Here is a 17,224-nt window from a genome sequence, read left to right as displayed (position 1 = left end):
TTAAGGATGTGCTTAAAATGAAGCCTGGGCTTCAGGAATTTCCTGATCAGAGCTGGGCTCCTGGCCTTAGATGCCAGGGTTTTGGTTGGAACTTTACTGAAATGCAAGGCCTGATTCTCTTCTCATTCCCCTGGGTGTAAATCAGGAATAGCACCATGGGAGTCAACTGGCATATTTTATACTGGTGTACAATTGGTGTGAGATGAGAATCAGGCACGAAGAATCAAAACCATTCCAGACATGTCTGGCAGTCAATCCTCCAATGTTATTTTCTTGCCGTAGCCACACCCATTCTGACTCTAGTCCCATTTGACCAAATGACTAGGAAAATCTAACCAGCATGAGTGGCATTTGACTGATGGAAAAGGAACCACTTGCTGACCCATGGCCGAAGACAAAAAAACATTGATTGGCCTAGAGAACTGATTTGCTCAGAGGTCCAGCCAATCTGAAACCAATTTGTTCATAAAAATAGAGCATACAAAAATTCATTGTTCTTTAATGAACGAACAAGTTTCTAATTGGCTGATTTCTTTCAGAAGAGGGGTGAGGGCATGATCAAAACCCAGAGGTGGATCCAAATTCTGGGGCTCGGCCCCATCTCTGGAACATTGAGGGGAGGTGTAGGATACCAGCAGCACAAGGGGTTGACCTGACTTCCTTTTCCAGAGAGCTCTTTCAGTCTTAGTTCACTTGGGCTCTCCCCCGCTCCCCGAGCCTCATTTCCCCACAATCCCTATTTGGGGGAGACCCAAACGCCATCCACCCACAGACCAAGTTAGTGAACTGAGGTGCTCAGCTGGCATTTGGGGATGTCCCTGACCACATCTCTCTCCCATCCTCTGCTTCAGAGGTGGGGGTCTATATGTATAGATATTATTTCCCTTGTTCCGCATGGTTATTTGATCTCTTTTGTTCAGTAAATAATTTCAAATTCCCTGAGCCTCAAAAATGATAGTTAGGTAGCTGGACATTATTGTTATTAGTTTTCCATCTTTTTTTTTGTTTTTATTAGTAGTATTTTGATTTATTTAAATATATATATATATATATATATATTTCTGCCCCTCCCCCTGCTCTGATCAGTCCCCATTGCTCCGATTCCTCCCCACCCCCTCCCCTGCTCAGTTTTTGCCTTTGATTTTCTGCTTGGCCGATACATAGGGAAGCACCGTCTGGGTGCTTTTGTCCGACACGGTCTGTGTGCTGCTGTTCCTCATCAGTTTCCGTTGCTGAGTGGCACTCAGGTGAGGAGAGTGCCGCTGCGGCGGCGGCAGATTGGCAGCGGGCCGAGCCGGCGGCTTGTGCCCCGCCTCGATGGGCTCCTCCGGTAGGTCCTCGGGCAGCGGCACCCTACCGGTGCCTTCCTGGCTGTTCCCGTCGTCATCGTCACAACACAAAGCGTGGTAGAGCACCTTGTCACTGAAGCGGACCCGCTCCCTTATGCCCGGCGTCCTCTGGTGCTGGGCTTTCAGGTTGGGGCCGGAGCTGAAGGCCTCCTCGCTGGAAGAGTCGGGCGTCTCCACCCGGGGTCCATTAGGGGTCAGCACCCCGCCGTTCATCAGCCGGTAGTCTGGCTGGCGGCCTGGCTGCTGCTCCGAGCCGTCCCCAGAGTCTGACGGGGTGGAAACCTCCAGGAAGGAGCAGAACTCCCAGCTGTCAGAGAGGATGTCTGAGGTCATGAAATCCAGCTGGCCGAGGTCAAACGTGCCACCCCCTTTCTCGCTGCTGGATGTGCTGCTCACTGTGGCTGTGGTCCAGTCGTCCGGCTCCAGCTCAAACTCAAAATCCGATGTCAGCTTGTCAATCTGGCTCACTACCTGCATGAAGACAGAGTGAGAGAGCAATCAGGGGGCTGGCGGGACCACTCCACAGCAAGCAAGTGGGCCAGCCTTAATGTAACGCAGTCCCACTGGGTGGGCCAGCCCTAGGAGGGCTTGAACCTGGTGTGACGTTGCACTCCATATGTGTTATGGAAATATGCTTATAAGTGTGAATATAATGTAACTGGAATATGCTTTATGCAAAAGGTCTCTTGTAAGGTATCATTACAGAGCTTATAATCTACTAAGTGTGTTCATCCTATTTGTATGAATGTATCATTCTTGTATCTGAAGCTAGAAATATGAAGTATTACTCTGAAGTCCTATTGTAACTATGCAAAGTGTGGGCCATTAATGGTGGTTTAGAATCTTGATGGCGCCCATTAACCAGGACAATTGGTTGTAAATGGCTCTGTTTACTTGTAAGCCTTCCTGTGTTTATGTGAGTCAGGCTGGAACGAATGGAGGTTTGGGCTCTCACAGGACTTGTGACCATGTCACCTGGTACTGGAATCCATCTTAAACCTGGTTCTTTTCCATTTAGAAGGAAGGATGGGAACCCAGAGAGAGACAAAGGATTCCCGCCTTGTGCCAAAGATATAAAAGGGGGTGAAACAGAACAAAGGGGGCTGCAGTCATGAGAAATCCCCTAGTTGCCACCTGAACTGTACCAGGGGAAAGGATTGGGCCTAGACTAAGAAGGAGTCTAGTCTGTGAAAGAAGCTTATTGGAACATCTCTGAGGGTGAGATTTACCTGTATTCAGTTTCTTAAACGTATTAGGCTTCGACTTGCGTGCTTTGTTTTATTTTGCTTGGTAATTATGTTCTGTCTGTTATTACTTGAAACCACTTAAATCCTACTTTTTATATTTAATAAAGTCACTTTTGTTTATTAATTAACCCAGAGTAAGTGATTAATACCTGGGGGAGCAAACAGCTGTGCATATCTCTCTATCAGTATTATAGAGGGCGGACAATTTGATTTTACCCTGTATAAGCTTTATACAGGATCAAATGGATTTATTTGGGGTTTGGATCCCATTGGGACCTGGGTGTCTGGGTGCTGGCGACAGGAGTACTTGCTGAGTGTTTTTTGGTTAAAGTCTGCAGCTTTGGGGTGTGGACCAGACCTGGGTCTGTGTTGCAGCAGACTAGCGTGTCTGACTCAACAAGACAGGGTTCTGGAGTCCCAAACTGGCAGGGAAAATGGGCTCAGCATGTCAGGTGACAGTCCCAAGGTGGTCTCTGTGCCCGAACCCGTCACACCTGGGACCATTGGATCTGAAAGCGAGAGACTCCATTGCCTGAGCTAAAAGACTGTTTTCTTAAAGCCATCAGCAGACTCAAACTGCTCTTTCTCCTGGCCCCGAGAGGGAGACAGAGCAGCACTGTGCAGGTGTGCGATGCACTGGCATTTCCTCTCCATCGCAGAGCTAGGTTTGTGCTGGATTGGAGGCCACAGGTGAGATGAATTTTGGTGGGACTCAGCCTAGTTTTTAGCAAAGGTGGGCAAAATGGGTCAGGAACTAATCTGCACACACCCTCAACTGTCAAACCCAAATAGAAATGTCACTGAAACTCCTGAAAGCTTCCAGCTAGTATTTTTAGCTGTCAGGCTGGGCCTGAAAGTATTGACATGGTAGGAACAAGGCTGTTCTCCAGGCTGTTTCCACTGGCCCAAGAGGCCTGTGTCATTAGAGAAGCTCCAGCTAATCAGCTGAATCATGCTTCTGCAACACTCCCCAGACTTGTTTGTGGCTCCCCCAGCATCTGCCTTCGGGGAAGGTTGCTCACATCCAGTTGAGCATGCAGGAGGAACTTTGCTTAGGCAAAGGCTCTGGGACTGGAAGGACACATGGTAGGGTAGCTCCTGATGGGCTGCAGCCACCTCTGAGTGGTGACGGGAGTCAGGAGAGAAAGTCAGTGGCAGATGCCCCTAAGTCCCTGACCGGCAGGGGCTGGAGGAGAGCTGCAGAGCAGGAGTGTGGCACATTGGAAGACCTTTTTCTGTAGAGCTTCACGTATGCTGGGGGTCCAGAGCTCCCAGTGGTGTCCCGGTAGCAAGTTCCCACTGCCTAGCCTGGGTGTGGGGTTTATACTAGTGGGTGTGAACAGTGCTGCCTCCAGTACAAGTAATAAGACACACCAGGGCGCTGCATCAGGGTGCGGGAATCCTGCTTGGTGTTTACTTTGACGTGCCAATAATAGATGCTAACAACCACGCATCTCATGCTAAGCATGTCTCTCCACCATACGGCACTACCCAGTGTGGAATAGGCAGGGTTAGGAGATTGCATGGGTCAAACTACTTCCTGTTCTGCTTCCCACTGGCACAAGGCCCCTGGCTGCCTCCCATGACTGTATCCAGGTCTGGCTGTTTCCCTTGCTCTGAGATACACTTAATTCCCCTGTTTCTCCCTCGCTGTCTCATGCTCTCCTACAATGGTTTTCTCTTCCGCTTGCATTCGTCTATCGGCTGCTCTCTGCCCCCTTGCTCCCAGTGTCTCTTCCTCTTTCCTCCAGCTCTCTCCTTCTGGCTCTGCCAGGCCTCACCTCTTTCACTCTCCCTCTCTGCCCCTTGTGGAGGAAGAACAAAGCCCGAGGCATTCAGACAGGTCAGGCTGCTGATTGGGCTGAGACAAGGCTGGGTCAGAAACAGGCAGATCAGAGAACAGCCGGCATGGGGAGACACAAACAGAGTTGCTGGAGGGGTGCGCTAGCCTGGAAGCCACTGTATTTAAACATGCTGGGTCCAATTCGCCTCTCATTTACACCAGTGTATAACTCTCCTGATGCCTGATTTACACCAGCAGCAAAGCCCAGCCTTCTCCTTCTCTCTGTCCTTGAGGAGGATTCCCAGGCCTGGCTGATGCCTACCTGGTATGCACTGCCCTGGCTGCACTCCGGTTAGATTTCTGTACAGGTGTAATCTACAGTCATCCGCTTCTCTGCAGCTCGCTGCCTGGCTCGCCCTGCTGCTCAGCACACCGCAGCTCAGCTCTCCCAAGAACCAGCACTTTGTACTGTTAAACTCATCCCCGGCCTGATGGCCATGGGGAGGAGAGCAGGCTGCACTGACAAGGAGCTTTGCTCGGCAGCTTGGCCTGGGTGAACCCAGAGCAACTTCCCGCCAGCTGAGTTGAAGTTCCTCCTCCCGAAAGGGCAGCATGCAGATCCAGTCTAGGGGGGCTCTGCACGCACCCAAACACTTTGCAGATTTACACCCATGGGGCCAGATCCTCACCATAGTTCCATCGGTACTCCGATTTACCCCAGCTGAGGCTCTGCCCAATACATTAATATGTAGGGGGCCCGTTTTACTCCAACCTCCCCAGATTGCAGACTGCTCTGGGGTGTAATGCAAAAGCCATGATGACACCATCTTGGTCCTTTCTTTGCCAGGGATTTTGTCCGGGAGAGGCTTACCTAGTGCAAGTCCCATCTGATAGCAGCCCGACCCATCTGTGCCGAGGCTTGTCACTGGTGCCACACTCCCTGTCCAGCCAAAGCCAGACACTGCACTGATGGAGGACACGAGAGATAGCTGGAGTGGGATGGGGACTTAGCATTTCATCGCCCAAGTGGAGTTTGGCCAGGACATCGTAGAAGCAGTCAGGGCTTCGGAATCCTCCCAAACCCAGCACCCCCAGCAGCACAGTTCCCCCTAGGCCCAGGAAGGAGCACCCAACCCCAAGCCAACTAGAGGTGTCGTGTTCAGGTCAGGTCGGGTATGAAAACCCCTCGGCACTCTGGCCCTCAGGTCAGGTTCCGCCTGGTGTGGTATAGCAGGGTTTGGGTCAAGCTTTATAATTAGTCCCAAGCAGGAGCAGACTTTAAGCAGCTCCCTAAGGTATAGCCTCTTCGATGCCAGCCTCCCCTCCCCCGGGGGAGTGTGCTGGGAAAGGAGGGGGCCAAGCAGCCCCTCCAAAGGGGCTTCCCAGCAGCCCCAGCTGCTGCACTGGCTGGCAGGAAAGGATTCACCTGCCAAGTGCGTCAAAGACCCACAAAGCAGAGTGGTTTCAGCGGAGGAGAGTGAGCCCCATGGCAGAGGGAGTAAGCAGCCCTGCAAATACAGCAGCATCGCACTAGTCCCTCCTGCCCTAGGGGTGCAAATCTTCACCCAACCATCTTCTTTGCAACCAGGGTCTCTGCAGGGGATGCATGGCAGGCACCGGCTCTGTGCACTCCCTAGGTCCTCCCTCTCTGTGCTCTGGCTTTGGGGCTCCATTGCATGTGATTTGCATCTGCCACCAGTGTGCTAATAGAGCACCGGGAGCATTGCAGGGGCCTGAGTTTTCCACCTGACTCGGTTTTGCTACCAGACCCTAACGCCATCACAGCCTGGGATGGGACGGCTTCACAGACCCAGCTCAGCTCTTCCAGCACCAGAGGCTGTCAAAGATTTTGCTTCTTCAAAACAAGGACATATTTTCAATTGAAAACTAAGTCCAGCTCAGGCTCCTCCTTTCCTGCCTGCTGGATCCAGGACCAGAGCCCGTTCCAGGTCGTGGCAGGAATCCACTCCCGGTCCTTCCCTTGGCCTGTGTTCTAAACACATGCATAGCTGCAAGGACTTCTACGTCTGCCTGATACTTGTGCATGCAGCTCCCAAGTCCTGCACATTGGATTCCTGTGTCCCCCAGGACCAGACACTGGCTAATCCCTGGCTTCTCTTTCTTTGGCTGGCAAGGGCCCTGTTAGCATACAGTCAGATAGCGAGGCAGCCCTGGGGCTCGGGGAAGGGGAATCGATACGTTGGTATGTCATCAAGATGCTGTGCCTTTCTCAGGCTACATCTACACTACGGGGGGGGGGTCGATTTAAGATACGCAAATTCAGCTACGTGAATAGCGTAGCTGAATTCGACGTATCGCAGCCGACTTACCCCGCTGTGAGGACGGCGGCAAAATCGACCTCTGCGGCTTCCCGTCGACGGCGCTTACTTCCACCTCCGCTGGTGGAGTAAGAGTGTCGATTCTGGGATTGATTGTCGCGTCCCATAAATCGATCCCCGAGAGGTCGATTTCTACCCGCCGATTCAGGCGGGTAGCGTAGACCCAGCCTCACAGTACTTTGCAGGCATTAACTGATCACATCCCAGTGACAGACAAAGGTCATTAGCCTCATATTATGGACAGGGAAACAGAGGCACAGAGTGGGGCAACGACATGTCCAGCAGAGCCAGGAGTACAACCTAATTCTTCCCATTCCTAGTGCTGTACTTTTTCCCCAGCTCATCCTTCCCTAGGGAGGATAAGCAGAGCAGCGTCTCCCAGGACTTTTCCTACAGTCCCTATGCAAAGCAAAATCCTCATGGACTAAAATGGGATTTGTGCCTGTATGAGGACCAGTGTTGGCTGAGAAAGGAGACAGGTCTTAGGGGCTGGTAGAGGGCACTTAGTGGGCAAAGCAGGGAAGTTGGGGGATCAGGGGTCATGCATAGCTGAAAACCAGAAAGGCAGAACCCTTCGAGCTGCACAGGCCCATGGGGAGACCTGCTGGGGAATGCAGGGCAGAGAGCAAGTCTGTCAGTGGACCCACATGTGCAGCAAGGGTGGCAGAAGGAAACAGCAGTCGGGAGGCGGTTTGCTGTGGCTGGGCTGGTCAGTTGGCCTGATCAGCCCCTGGGTGCGGGGGGACAAAGCCAGCCTGTGCAGGGCCTAAGGAGAAACAGATGCCACAGGCAGCATGGACTGGCTATGCAGGCAAGCAGAACTGATGCAGTGCTGGGTGAAATGGTGCAACCGGGACAAGTCAGCCAAAGCTAGGGGAAGGCAGTGCGGTCTGGAGCTAGGAGATCAGTCAGGAGACCTCAGGGCTACGCCCAGCTGTGCCACTGAGCTGCTGCATGACCATGGGCAAGTCACTTCCCCACTTTGTGCCTCAGTTTCTTCTCCCATGCTTTGTATGCCTTAGCCTGGCAGCTCTGTGGGGCAGGGTCTATCTCTCACTATGCACTTGTACAGCACCTAGCACAATGGGGCCTATTATTGTGCAATACAGAGCTGCAGTGCAGTACAGAGTGGGTCCAGTGGGGCTGGCTCCTGGGAAGGGAGGGGTCTCAGGATCTGTAGTTATGGGAGAAGCTTGTGACAAAATCTGCCGGCCCCTTTCCCTCCTGCAGGAGGGAGCATGACCTTGCTCTTGTTTGGATCCTGGGCCTGCTGTCTCCTATTGGTTAGCTGAGCCACCTCAGCCCACTTCCTTGGTGCCAGATCATCCCAGGCGTGGCGTGGCCAGGAGGGGAGGCGCAACCACGTGGAGAAGGCAAGGGGAGGGAACAGGGAAGGTCGAGGCATGACTGGCAGGTGCTCCATCTGGCAGAGAGGCGTGGGGTAGAAGAAAATACTGACAACAGAACGAATCAATTTGGCCCATGAGCTTCCCCAGGCCCCCCTGCCTGCCTCACAGCCTCCCCCGCCCCACACACTCCTGTAAAGGAACCCGCTCTGGGATGCAGCCGCCTCCATTGTTTCCATCAAGGGAGCTCTAATGAGGCCCGACTGTGGGCGGCTTTTGTCCCTCCACTCAGTAAGAAGATGGCTCTCTGTTCAGACACAAGAAGAGCTCTTGAGAAGCACAAAGGGCTGCCGAGGAGCCATCCACAGTGCTCAGAATGGGCTGGGGGCAGTTGTGCAAAATCAGCTGGCACATCCCCCATCCTGACCATTCAGAAACAAAATCCGGGAGTGGGGGCCCCCCCGAGAGAAACCTGAGAAGCGGCGGCTAATGCTGAGGCAGAGAATGCGAGCCAGGAGATGTCAGGGAATGGAAAGCTCTGGCTTCGGCTGCCTCCCTCAGCTCGTGGGCTGGGGGTGCGTTTGTTTGTAGCAGCTTGTGGAGAAGATCTCACGGTCTTGTTTGTTTCAGGCATGTGTCTACAGAGGCAGGAGGCTCCGGTGATCTGGAGTGGGCCTCCGGCCTGGGGTCTATTCCTGCCTCTGCCCTGCTAGCTCCCTGGGGCAAATCACATCCCCTCCAACTCTTTGTCTCTCTTGGCTATTCTGGTTATAACCCATCAGACCAGGCACTGTCTCAGTGGCCTTGTGTCCAGAGGGCAGAGACCTTGGTGCAGTTATACAGGTATAGTCAGACAGTACTACCCCCCCATGGGGTCTGGTATACATTGCTTTCTCAGTTTAGCTTAAACTCCTTCCCAAGTGACACCTTCCCAAAAGGCCCTCTTGTTCCAGAGGAGAGCGTATCTAGAGGGGTTATTCACCTCTACCTCGATATAACACTGTCCTCATGAGCCAAAAAACCTTACAGGTTATAGGTGAAACCGTGTTATATCGAACTTGCTTTGATCCGCTGGAGTGCGCAGCCCTGCCCCCCCGGAGCACTCCTTTACCACGTTATATCCAAATTCGTGTTATTTTGGGTCGCGTTATATCAGGGTAGAGGTGTACTGGTGTAATGAGATCGCTTTCGATTCACACCTGAGGTTGTACAGGAAAACCTTTCCCATGTGGCCAAGGCCATACTGTGTGTGTGCAGAGCCTAGCACAGTGGGTCCTGGATTGCTAGCTGGTCCTGTAAATACTAGCAAGGAGGAAGAGGTGAGAGGAGTTTAAGTGAAATTCATATCCTCTTGCACTTTTCTAAAGGTAAAGCAATGGGATTAGAGTGAGGACAGATGCTCATGTTGTGTTAGGGAAATTCCCAGCTCTGCCACAGATCCTCTGTGTGACCTTGGCCAAGTCCCTATGTCTTTCTGTATCACAGTTCCCCAGCTGTGAGATTGGATAAAGATACTCCCTGGCTCCCACCTCTTGTTTATTTAGCCTGGAAGGTCTTTGGGCAGGGACTGTCTCTCTGTACGAGTATGTACAACACCTAGTGCAATGGGGCCTCGATCATAACCAGCCACTAGATGCTACCATAATCTAATCCTGCCAATGATAATGGGACAGCTGTGAGGGGTCATAAAAGGAAGGAAGGCCTCAGGAGAGGTCCTGAAAGTCTGGAGAAGGGCTAACGTAGTGCCAATCTTTAAAAAGGGAGGAAAGGAGGAGCCGGGGAACGAACTATAGACCAGTCAGCCTGACATCTGTACCTGGGAAGCTACTAGAGCAATGTAAAAAACATCCCACTTGTGAATACCTGGAGGATGGAGGGGTGATCATTACCAGCCAGCATGGATTTACCAAGAACAAATCATGCCAAACTAGCTTGATTTCCTTCTTTTGCAGGGTAACTTGTTTGGTGGATGGGGGAAAGTGGTGGACTAAATATACCTGGACTTCAGCAAGGCTTTTGTCAGTCTGACATGATATTCTGATAAGTAGGTTGGAGAATGCAGGCTCGACAGAACTACCATTAAGGGGATAGTTGGTTAAACAACTGCAAACAAAGAGTAACTGTTAATGGAATGATGTCAGATTGGAGGGAGGTCTCAAGTGACCTGGATGTAGGTATAGAGAGCATACTGATCAAATTTGCAGATGACACAAAGCTGGTGCTAATGCAGAGATATGCACATATGCACATGACCCGAGAGCACCACAATCCCTCTGAGTGTGAGGCTTTTATGGTGTACTTATTAGGGATATCCATACTCAAAGAGCAGCGAGAATGCATAATGCAGTAGCTGTGTTTTAGGCATTAATAAAACAAGCCTTTTAAAAATTAAAACTAAAAGACCATAATGGCCTAGTTCACATTATGGCTAGAACAGAGCTGGTGGTATTATATTTTAAAATCACTGAGGGCTGAGGAATAAAGAGAAAACCCTGAAACTGATCAATCGATCTTTCTTTCTTTCTTTTCCATTGTAACACATTAGCAGAGTGCGCATCATGCCCCCCTCTAATGGCTGCTCTATTAGACAGTATTGGTCTACTACTGCTGCCAGCGAAGGAAGTGGTGAGATAGATATGGCAATTCCTGCACTATGCTTGGGAGCTCTTACTGAATTAAGTTTAAGTAGCTTTAGAGTCTGTTGTATTATAAATGCAAAATGTATGTCTTATTGTGGGACTGCATGTAACTTCTCTAAGGGGGAGATGTGAGCAATGGAAACCCTGGGAAGGGTTAGGGATGTCCAAGGACCATTTTAACCAGTGTACCAGACAAGAAGGAATTTTTGGGATAGACAAAGTTAGGTTGGGAGGAGGGAAAGGCAGATTCTCACCTCCGGACCCAACCTTTTGAAGCTATTCTCTGAGAAGAAACCTGCTGTCTGCTGATTACCTGTTCCTGGACCCTAAAGCGCAAAGGCCTGAGATGTCTGAAGGAGGGACTCCCAGAGTCAGGGGGGTGCTTGTTCTGAGCTAGCAGCTACTGTGCACTTGTAACCACAGAACCACTCCTTGATGGGGTTGGAAGGATAGTTCACTGCCCCGAGCCCTTGTTGGAGTTGCGGGGTGATCTTTGATCAGTTTAGCAGCAGGCGTGTAGGTTTCTGTATTGTTTTTAATGTGCTTTCTCTGTAATGCTTTCACCTTCAGAATAAATGGGCTTGCTTAGAAAGGGTAGGATGGTAACTTGTCACTGTGGGTGATTACGTTGTTCAGAGCCTCTGAGGAGAAAGCAACAGGCAGACATAGGCCGTTGAGGCTGACTTGTTTTCAGGGATATCGCAGCATAGGCAGGGAGCTGTGTAGCCTGGAAGAACCCTGCTCAGGAAGGAGAGAGACACCGTCTCCACCCACGAGAGGTGACGGCTGTGGGGCCCTTGCTGGACCACAAGCAGGGAAATCCATGTGCAGTTGCCCTGAACTGTGACTAGCAGTTCCTGTAGTTCAAGCACTAGAGGGTGGTGCTGCGATGCCAAGGGCAAGCCCTGCTGAGGAAGAACCTACCCACATGCTGTGAATAGCCTGCCATGGCGATTGCTTAGGGAATTCATTGTCAAACAGAAAGGGCTTATGCCTGAGCCATGACCGAGACCCGGTGCCCTGCTGGCATTCTAGCACATGGCTTCTAGATCACTCCTGCCGCTTCAAGATGCCTCCTGCAGAGGGCCCAATCCTGCACTCATGGTGCACGCCCCTGAATGCCCATCACTGTCAGGGACAGCTTTAGGCAGGATCGGGGCCCCCACATATCATGCTGTGATGCCAAGGCCCAACGGGGCAGAATGTAGGGGACTGAGGGGAGGGAGTCTTGGCTCTCAATTTCTTCCATCTATGGCCTATGGAGACTTGGACATCACTTGCCCACTTTCCTCCTGCCCTTTCCGCATATTCCCTCAGCCCAACTCTCTTCCCCACTCCACCAGGCCCATGGAGGGTGGGAGCAAAGGGGCTTCTCCTCAGGTTAGTGGTTCCCACGCACTAGGCAGGAGAAGGCCCAGGGGCTTTCCTGGCGCTTGCTACAGCAAAGCAGGGTCTGCAGCATGCTCCTGGCTCCAGCTAGTCTAAGGCAGAGCGTTCTGCCTTTACTCACTGCTGCTGAAGCCGAGTGGGCATGGTCCACAATGACAAAGCCCCATGGAGCATGGGAATGTGTCTGGGAGCCAGCTACCTTCCCAGGGAACCTCATGGCCGTGCCCTAGCAAGCTGGATACTATGCAGCTGGGGAAAAGGGACCTAGGTTTCCCTAAAACACAGAGGCTGGGGGGGTCCCAAATCCCACCTGAACATAGAGAGAAGCACTGGATTCACCTCTGGAAATGTGGGATCAAATACAGGACAGGTCACCAGTGCCATGGGTTTGGTGGGTCTCACACTAGACTCTGGGGAGATTTGGTGACCTCATCAAACAAACCCACAGTCTAGTCTGATTGACAGTCTGGGCTCGAGAGAGGCTCAGAGGTTTAATAGCAGAAGGCAAAGCTACAAGTGAGGACAGAGGGGCATTGGCAGAGCCCTGAGGGGTCCCGGGCCTGGGAGAGCAGCAGGAGGTTGCAGGGAGGACGGAGAGGCTTTGGCAGAGCCCTGAGGGGTCCCAGGCCTGGGAGAGCAGCAGGGTGTTGCAGGGAGGATGGAGAGGCTTTGGCAGAGCCCTGAGGGGTCCCAAGCCTGGGAGAGCAGCAGGGTGTTGCAGGGAGGATGGAGGGGCTTTGGCAGAGCCCTGAGGGGTCCCGGGCCTGGGAGAGCAGCAGGGTGTTGCAGGGAGGATGGAGGGGCACTGGCAGAGCCATGAGGGGTCCCGGGCCTGGGAGAGCAGCAGGAGGTTGAAGGGAGGACGGAGGGGCATTGGCAGAGCCATGAGAGGAAAGCTGGCTCCGCACCGGTTTTGCTCTAAGCAGTGCTAACAGTCCCATGCTCTCACTGGCCAAAACTACCCACGAGTTCAGTGAGGGCAGCCCCAGCTTCCCCATAGCCCATGGTGCTGGGCTGGCTAGGGTGGGGCAGGGCCTGGAAGAGACCTGCACTCTGCTCCCAGGTGCAAGGGGTGGCAGCCAGCCAGTTGCATCCAGCTGTGTCTCAGGGCAAAAGTGCACTTGTTACGCTGAATAAGTCATGCTGGCTTATATCCTGACACGTCAGGGATGTACGTGCTCCCATCCACTCCCTGTCTTGTTAATAGATAAGGGTGATTCCTCCTTGGGCAGCATGACCTCATGAGACCCCAGTCAGGAATTCCAGCTTTGTCATACGGCCAGGTCAACCAGGGTTGGGGCCATTAATAGATCAACACCAAAAGGTGGGGGCGGGGGAGAGAATGCTCTGCTGGGTTACAGCCTGAGCTCAGGGGAATAGTGAAAATTACAATAGGGCAGTCTGCTTCACCTCTGCAAAGGAGATCAGTTCCTAAGAAAGCTTCCTCTTCCACCTGCTCCTCTTCCTCACTCCACTGCCCCTCCCCCTTGCCCTTACAATCCAGTCTGCTGCTCATTTCCCTGCTGTATTTAAAGCTGCAATCAGGTTCTGGTATCAGGGCCTTTCACTTGGAAAGCTGGCATGAAAGCCTGACGGATCAGCCAATGAGTGTTCAGGCCAGGGAGTGGGAAGTGGGGAGAGGCTTGCTTTCCTGCAACTGCAGGATGGGGAAAGAGGAGAGCTGGCAGTACATTGGAGAGAATGCTCCTAGCTGCCCTGAGATATGGGCCCTGTCGTGTGCTCACTCAGAGAACTATTAGCAGCCGTCAGATACCACCTGTGCTGTGTGAAGTGTTCCCCACATTGGCTTTCAGACAGGGTAAAGTGCAGGTGCTCTTCCTAACTGCAAAATCTTTGAGCACAAATCCACCCCATAGGCTGGACAAGGGGCATGTGCAGGATTTTGTTCCCACTGCACTCAGTGGCTGTTTACAAAATGGGATGGTTGTGAAGGCTAGGACTATAACAAGGTTTAAAAGAGAACTGGATAAATTCATGGAGGTTATGTCCATTAATGGCTATTAGCCAGGATGGGTAAGGAGTGATGTCCCTAGCCTCTGTTTGTCAGAGGGTGGAGCCACTGTCGGTAGACAGGATACTGTGCTGGATGGACCTTTGATCTGACCCAGTACAGCCATTCTTATGTTCTTATGGGATAGTAGGCGATACTGCAACTCAGGACAAAGGTGCATTGGCAGAGCTGTGTGGAGCCCAAGCCTGGAATTGCAAAAAGGTGGGGAGCAGGACCGAGGTGCATTTTTTTTACTGGGTTGACTCCTCTCTCTACTCCCCTTGCAGGAGCAGTTGCTTAGCAAGCTTTCAACCGACAGTGATTGGCAGGCACTATGGCTAGCGGAGGAGGAGAGGTGATAGCTGCTTTGCCTGAGCAGTTTCTCAGAGTCATAAGACTTTCTTAGATCTGGAGTTGCACTTCCCTATGAAAGCGCCTGGGCCCTGGGGTCAGCTGCAAAACTAACTAGATGAAAAAGGAAATGAAATAACAACAATTTATAAATTAAGGATGTGATTTTCACATGTGCCTAGGGGATTTGGACATCCAGTTCCCACATAGTAAGGGAAGCTGGGTGTTCAGATCCCTTAGGCAGCTTTGAAAGTCTCAACCTATGATAACAATGGGAAGCCAACCTGTTTATACGTTATGCATTCAGACAACCTCACAGCCTTTTGGGCCCTCCGCTTCTCCTCCCCCAGTCTTGTGTCACCTCTCACTACATCTCACCCAGTCCCTCATGTCTTATCTAGATGGCAAGTTCCCAGGGTTGGACTCTGAGCTCAGTTGAAGTGGTGCAACTGCAGAGTCATTTTAAAGGAAGTAGATGGCATTTACTGTGGGTTGGCAGTGAGATCAGAACCCATCTCAGAAACGCTGTGCACCACTATGGAGGTGAAAAGGGAGGAGGGATGGTTTCATAGAATATCAGGGCTGGAAGGGACCTCAGGAGGTCATCTAGTCCATCCCCCTGCTCAAAGCAGGACCAATCCCCAGAAAGTTTTTTACCCCAGATCCCTCAATGGCCCCCTCAAGGATTAAACTCACAATCCTGGGTTTAACAGGCCAATGCTCAAACCACTGAGCTATCCCTCCCCCTAGTGATTAAACTCCTAGTTTAGGATTTAGGAGGATTCGGGTCAGGTCCCTGGTCTGCCACAAACTTCCTGGGGCACCTTGGGAAGGCCATTAGGTGTCCCTGTGCCTCAGCTCCCCATCTGTACTATGGGGATAACAGCAGTGTCCTGCAGAGGATAAATGCATTGAAGTGCATGAGCTGCTCAGATGGGGATAAAAGCTAGGGCCTGTGCTACATAGGAGGATCACAGTGGTCCCATCTGGCCTTGGAATCTCTGAATTCCAGGGAGGGGAGGGTCCCTGACTGAGGTGTTGTGCTTCCACACAAGGGAGGTAAATGCTCCTTGGGGGAGCAGGACATGTGGGCGACATCAGTGTGTAGTGAGCCCAGGGCGTGGGCATCGGAGTGGTGGAAGGAAACGGGGCCAATGAGGCCTGAGATTGGGACTCAGTTCCCAGCTCAGCACCTGTGTCCCCCGTGAGCTTGACTAAATCATTTGACCTCTCTGGGTCTCAGTTCCCCATCAGTTCAATGGCGGGAGAACAATCCTTCCTTTCTTCCCCCTCCCCACCTTTGTCTCGTAGCCTGGCAGCTCTTTGGGGCAGGGACTGTCTCTTACTCTGTGTTTGTACAGCACCCAGCACAGGCCTTTCCCTGGGGGAGAAGAGAAGCAGACATGACAAATACACTCGTGGAAGGTGCTCAGACACTGTGGTGAGGAGGGTAAGAGAAGAACCTGCATAGACTAGAGTAGGCTGCTGATCTCCCCTGGGGCCTTTGGGTGCTACCGTAATGCTGGGATGGCTGTAAGAGCTGGGAATGGGACTGAGCCTTCCAGCTCCATGGGTTGGGGCACAGTGGATAAGCCATGGAATGTCCTGCAGTGGCCAAGGGAAAGGGATGGATGAAACGGTCTTTTTCATTTTGGATGTCTACAGTCCAAGGTTGGTTGATGAGAAGAGGGCAAGGTCTCTTCGTGGCTCTGATGCCGATGAAATGAAGCTGCCTGGCTCAGCTACCCAAAGAAATGAGGAATGTCATAAGACAGAGAGATGCAGCACAAGAACAGAGAAAGGCAGAAGCCCAAAGAGTTTGCCAAGCTGGACTCCAGAGCTCACGTCAGTGCTGCTAGCTCAAGGATGAGGACTCTATTTCAGCGCAGATATTTGCCAGTAGGGTCTAGGTGTCCCCCCAGATCCCATCCCCTGTTAGGGACCCCATCTTCCTAGAAGTCTGTGGGGGTGGGGAAGGTCTGCAGTGGATGAACCAAAGCCGCTCAGTCTGGAGACTCCACGAGTGGGGTAATGTGGCTGGACACAGGTGCTTGGTTCCATAAGGAAATGTTTGGATGGAGGGCTCAGGGCACTGTTAATGGGACCTGGTGCCTTTCCCTTATCTACCAGCCATCGGAGCCAATGCAAACCCCCTCCCACACATGCACTTCGCTCAGCTGGTCACTGAATCAGGTCCTTGGTCACCAGCCTGACTCTGGCCCTGGCCAGCCGGGACTGACCAGCAGTTTCGTGATCAAATGTGCACAGAGTGGCTGGTCCCAGAGCAGCCTGCTTTACACAAACCACCCCCCAGGTGGCTCCCTCATTGCCAGAGAAACCAAGGGCTGCCTGGGCCTGAACCCGCCTCTCGCACTGCGGGAGGGGCCCTCCAGGGCCAGGCTGAGGCCTGTGAGGGAGGCTGCGCTGTCCAGGACATGCTCTATGTCTGCAGAGACGCCTTTGCTCCCAGGGCCTGCTGACCTGCAACTCATTTCCCCTGAGTATTGAAGTGAAACCACCAAATTCCACCCCCACCTCGCCTTGTGCCACCCAGACTGCAGCCCCTGTGCATATCAGAGAGGAGGCGAGTGGTGTTCGGTGGGAGCTCAGCTCCTCCTCCACGCTAGCCTGCTTCAGGAAAGGCAAGGAGGGTCCAGGGCCTGGCACTTGGCAGAACTGGGTTCTATTCACAGCCCTGCTACTGCCCTGTTGTGTGCCCATGCGCAAGTCCCCTTTGTCTCTTGCCCACCATGTCTGTCTAGATCAGGGG

General features: G+C 52.4%; 1 protein-coding gene across 3 annotated transcripts in view; it reads right to left on the bottom strand.

Moving 5' to 3' along the window:
- Positions 1-1,078: 1,078 nt before the first annotated feature.
- The window catches only part of INSYN1 (inhibitory synaptic factor 1), a 100,366-nt gene continuing 84,220 nt past the window's right edge, over positions 1,079-17,224 (bottom strand). Inside the window, exon 2 of one of the 3 annotated variants that reach the window (XM_034784168.1) lies at positions 1,079-1,820. In XM_034784168.1, the coding sequence (XP_034640059.1) occupies positions 1,125-1,820 (696 nt within the window). In that variant the 3' untranslated portion in view covers positions 1,079-1,124. The remainder of the gene's footprint in view (positions 1,821-17,224) is intronic. The other 2 variants (XM_034784167.1, XM_034784166.1) reach the window with 2 other exon arrangements.

Source organism: Trachemys scripta, chromosome 10 (genome assembly GCF_013100865.1).
Source record: "Trachemys scripta elegans isolate TJP31775 chromosome 10, CAS_Tse_1.0, whole genome shotgun sequence".
Classification (NCBI taxonomy): domain Eukaryota; kingdom Metazoa; phylum Chordata; order Testudines; family Emydidae; genus Trachemys; species Trachemys scripta.
The sequence above is the reverse complement of the archived record's forward strand: the minus strand, read 5'-3'. Positions and strand labels throughout refer to the sequence as shown.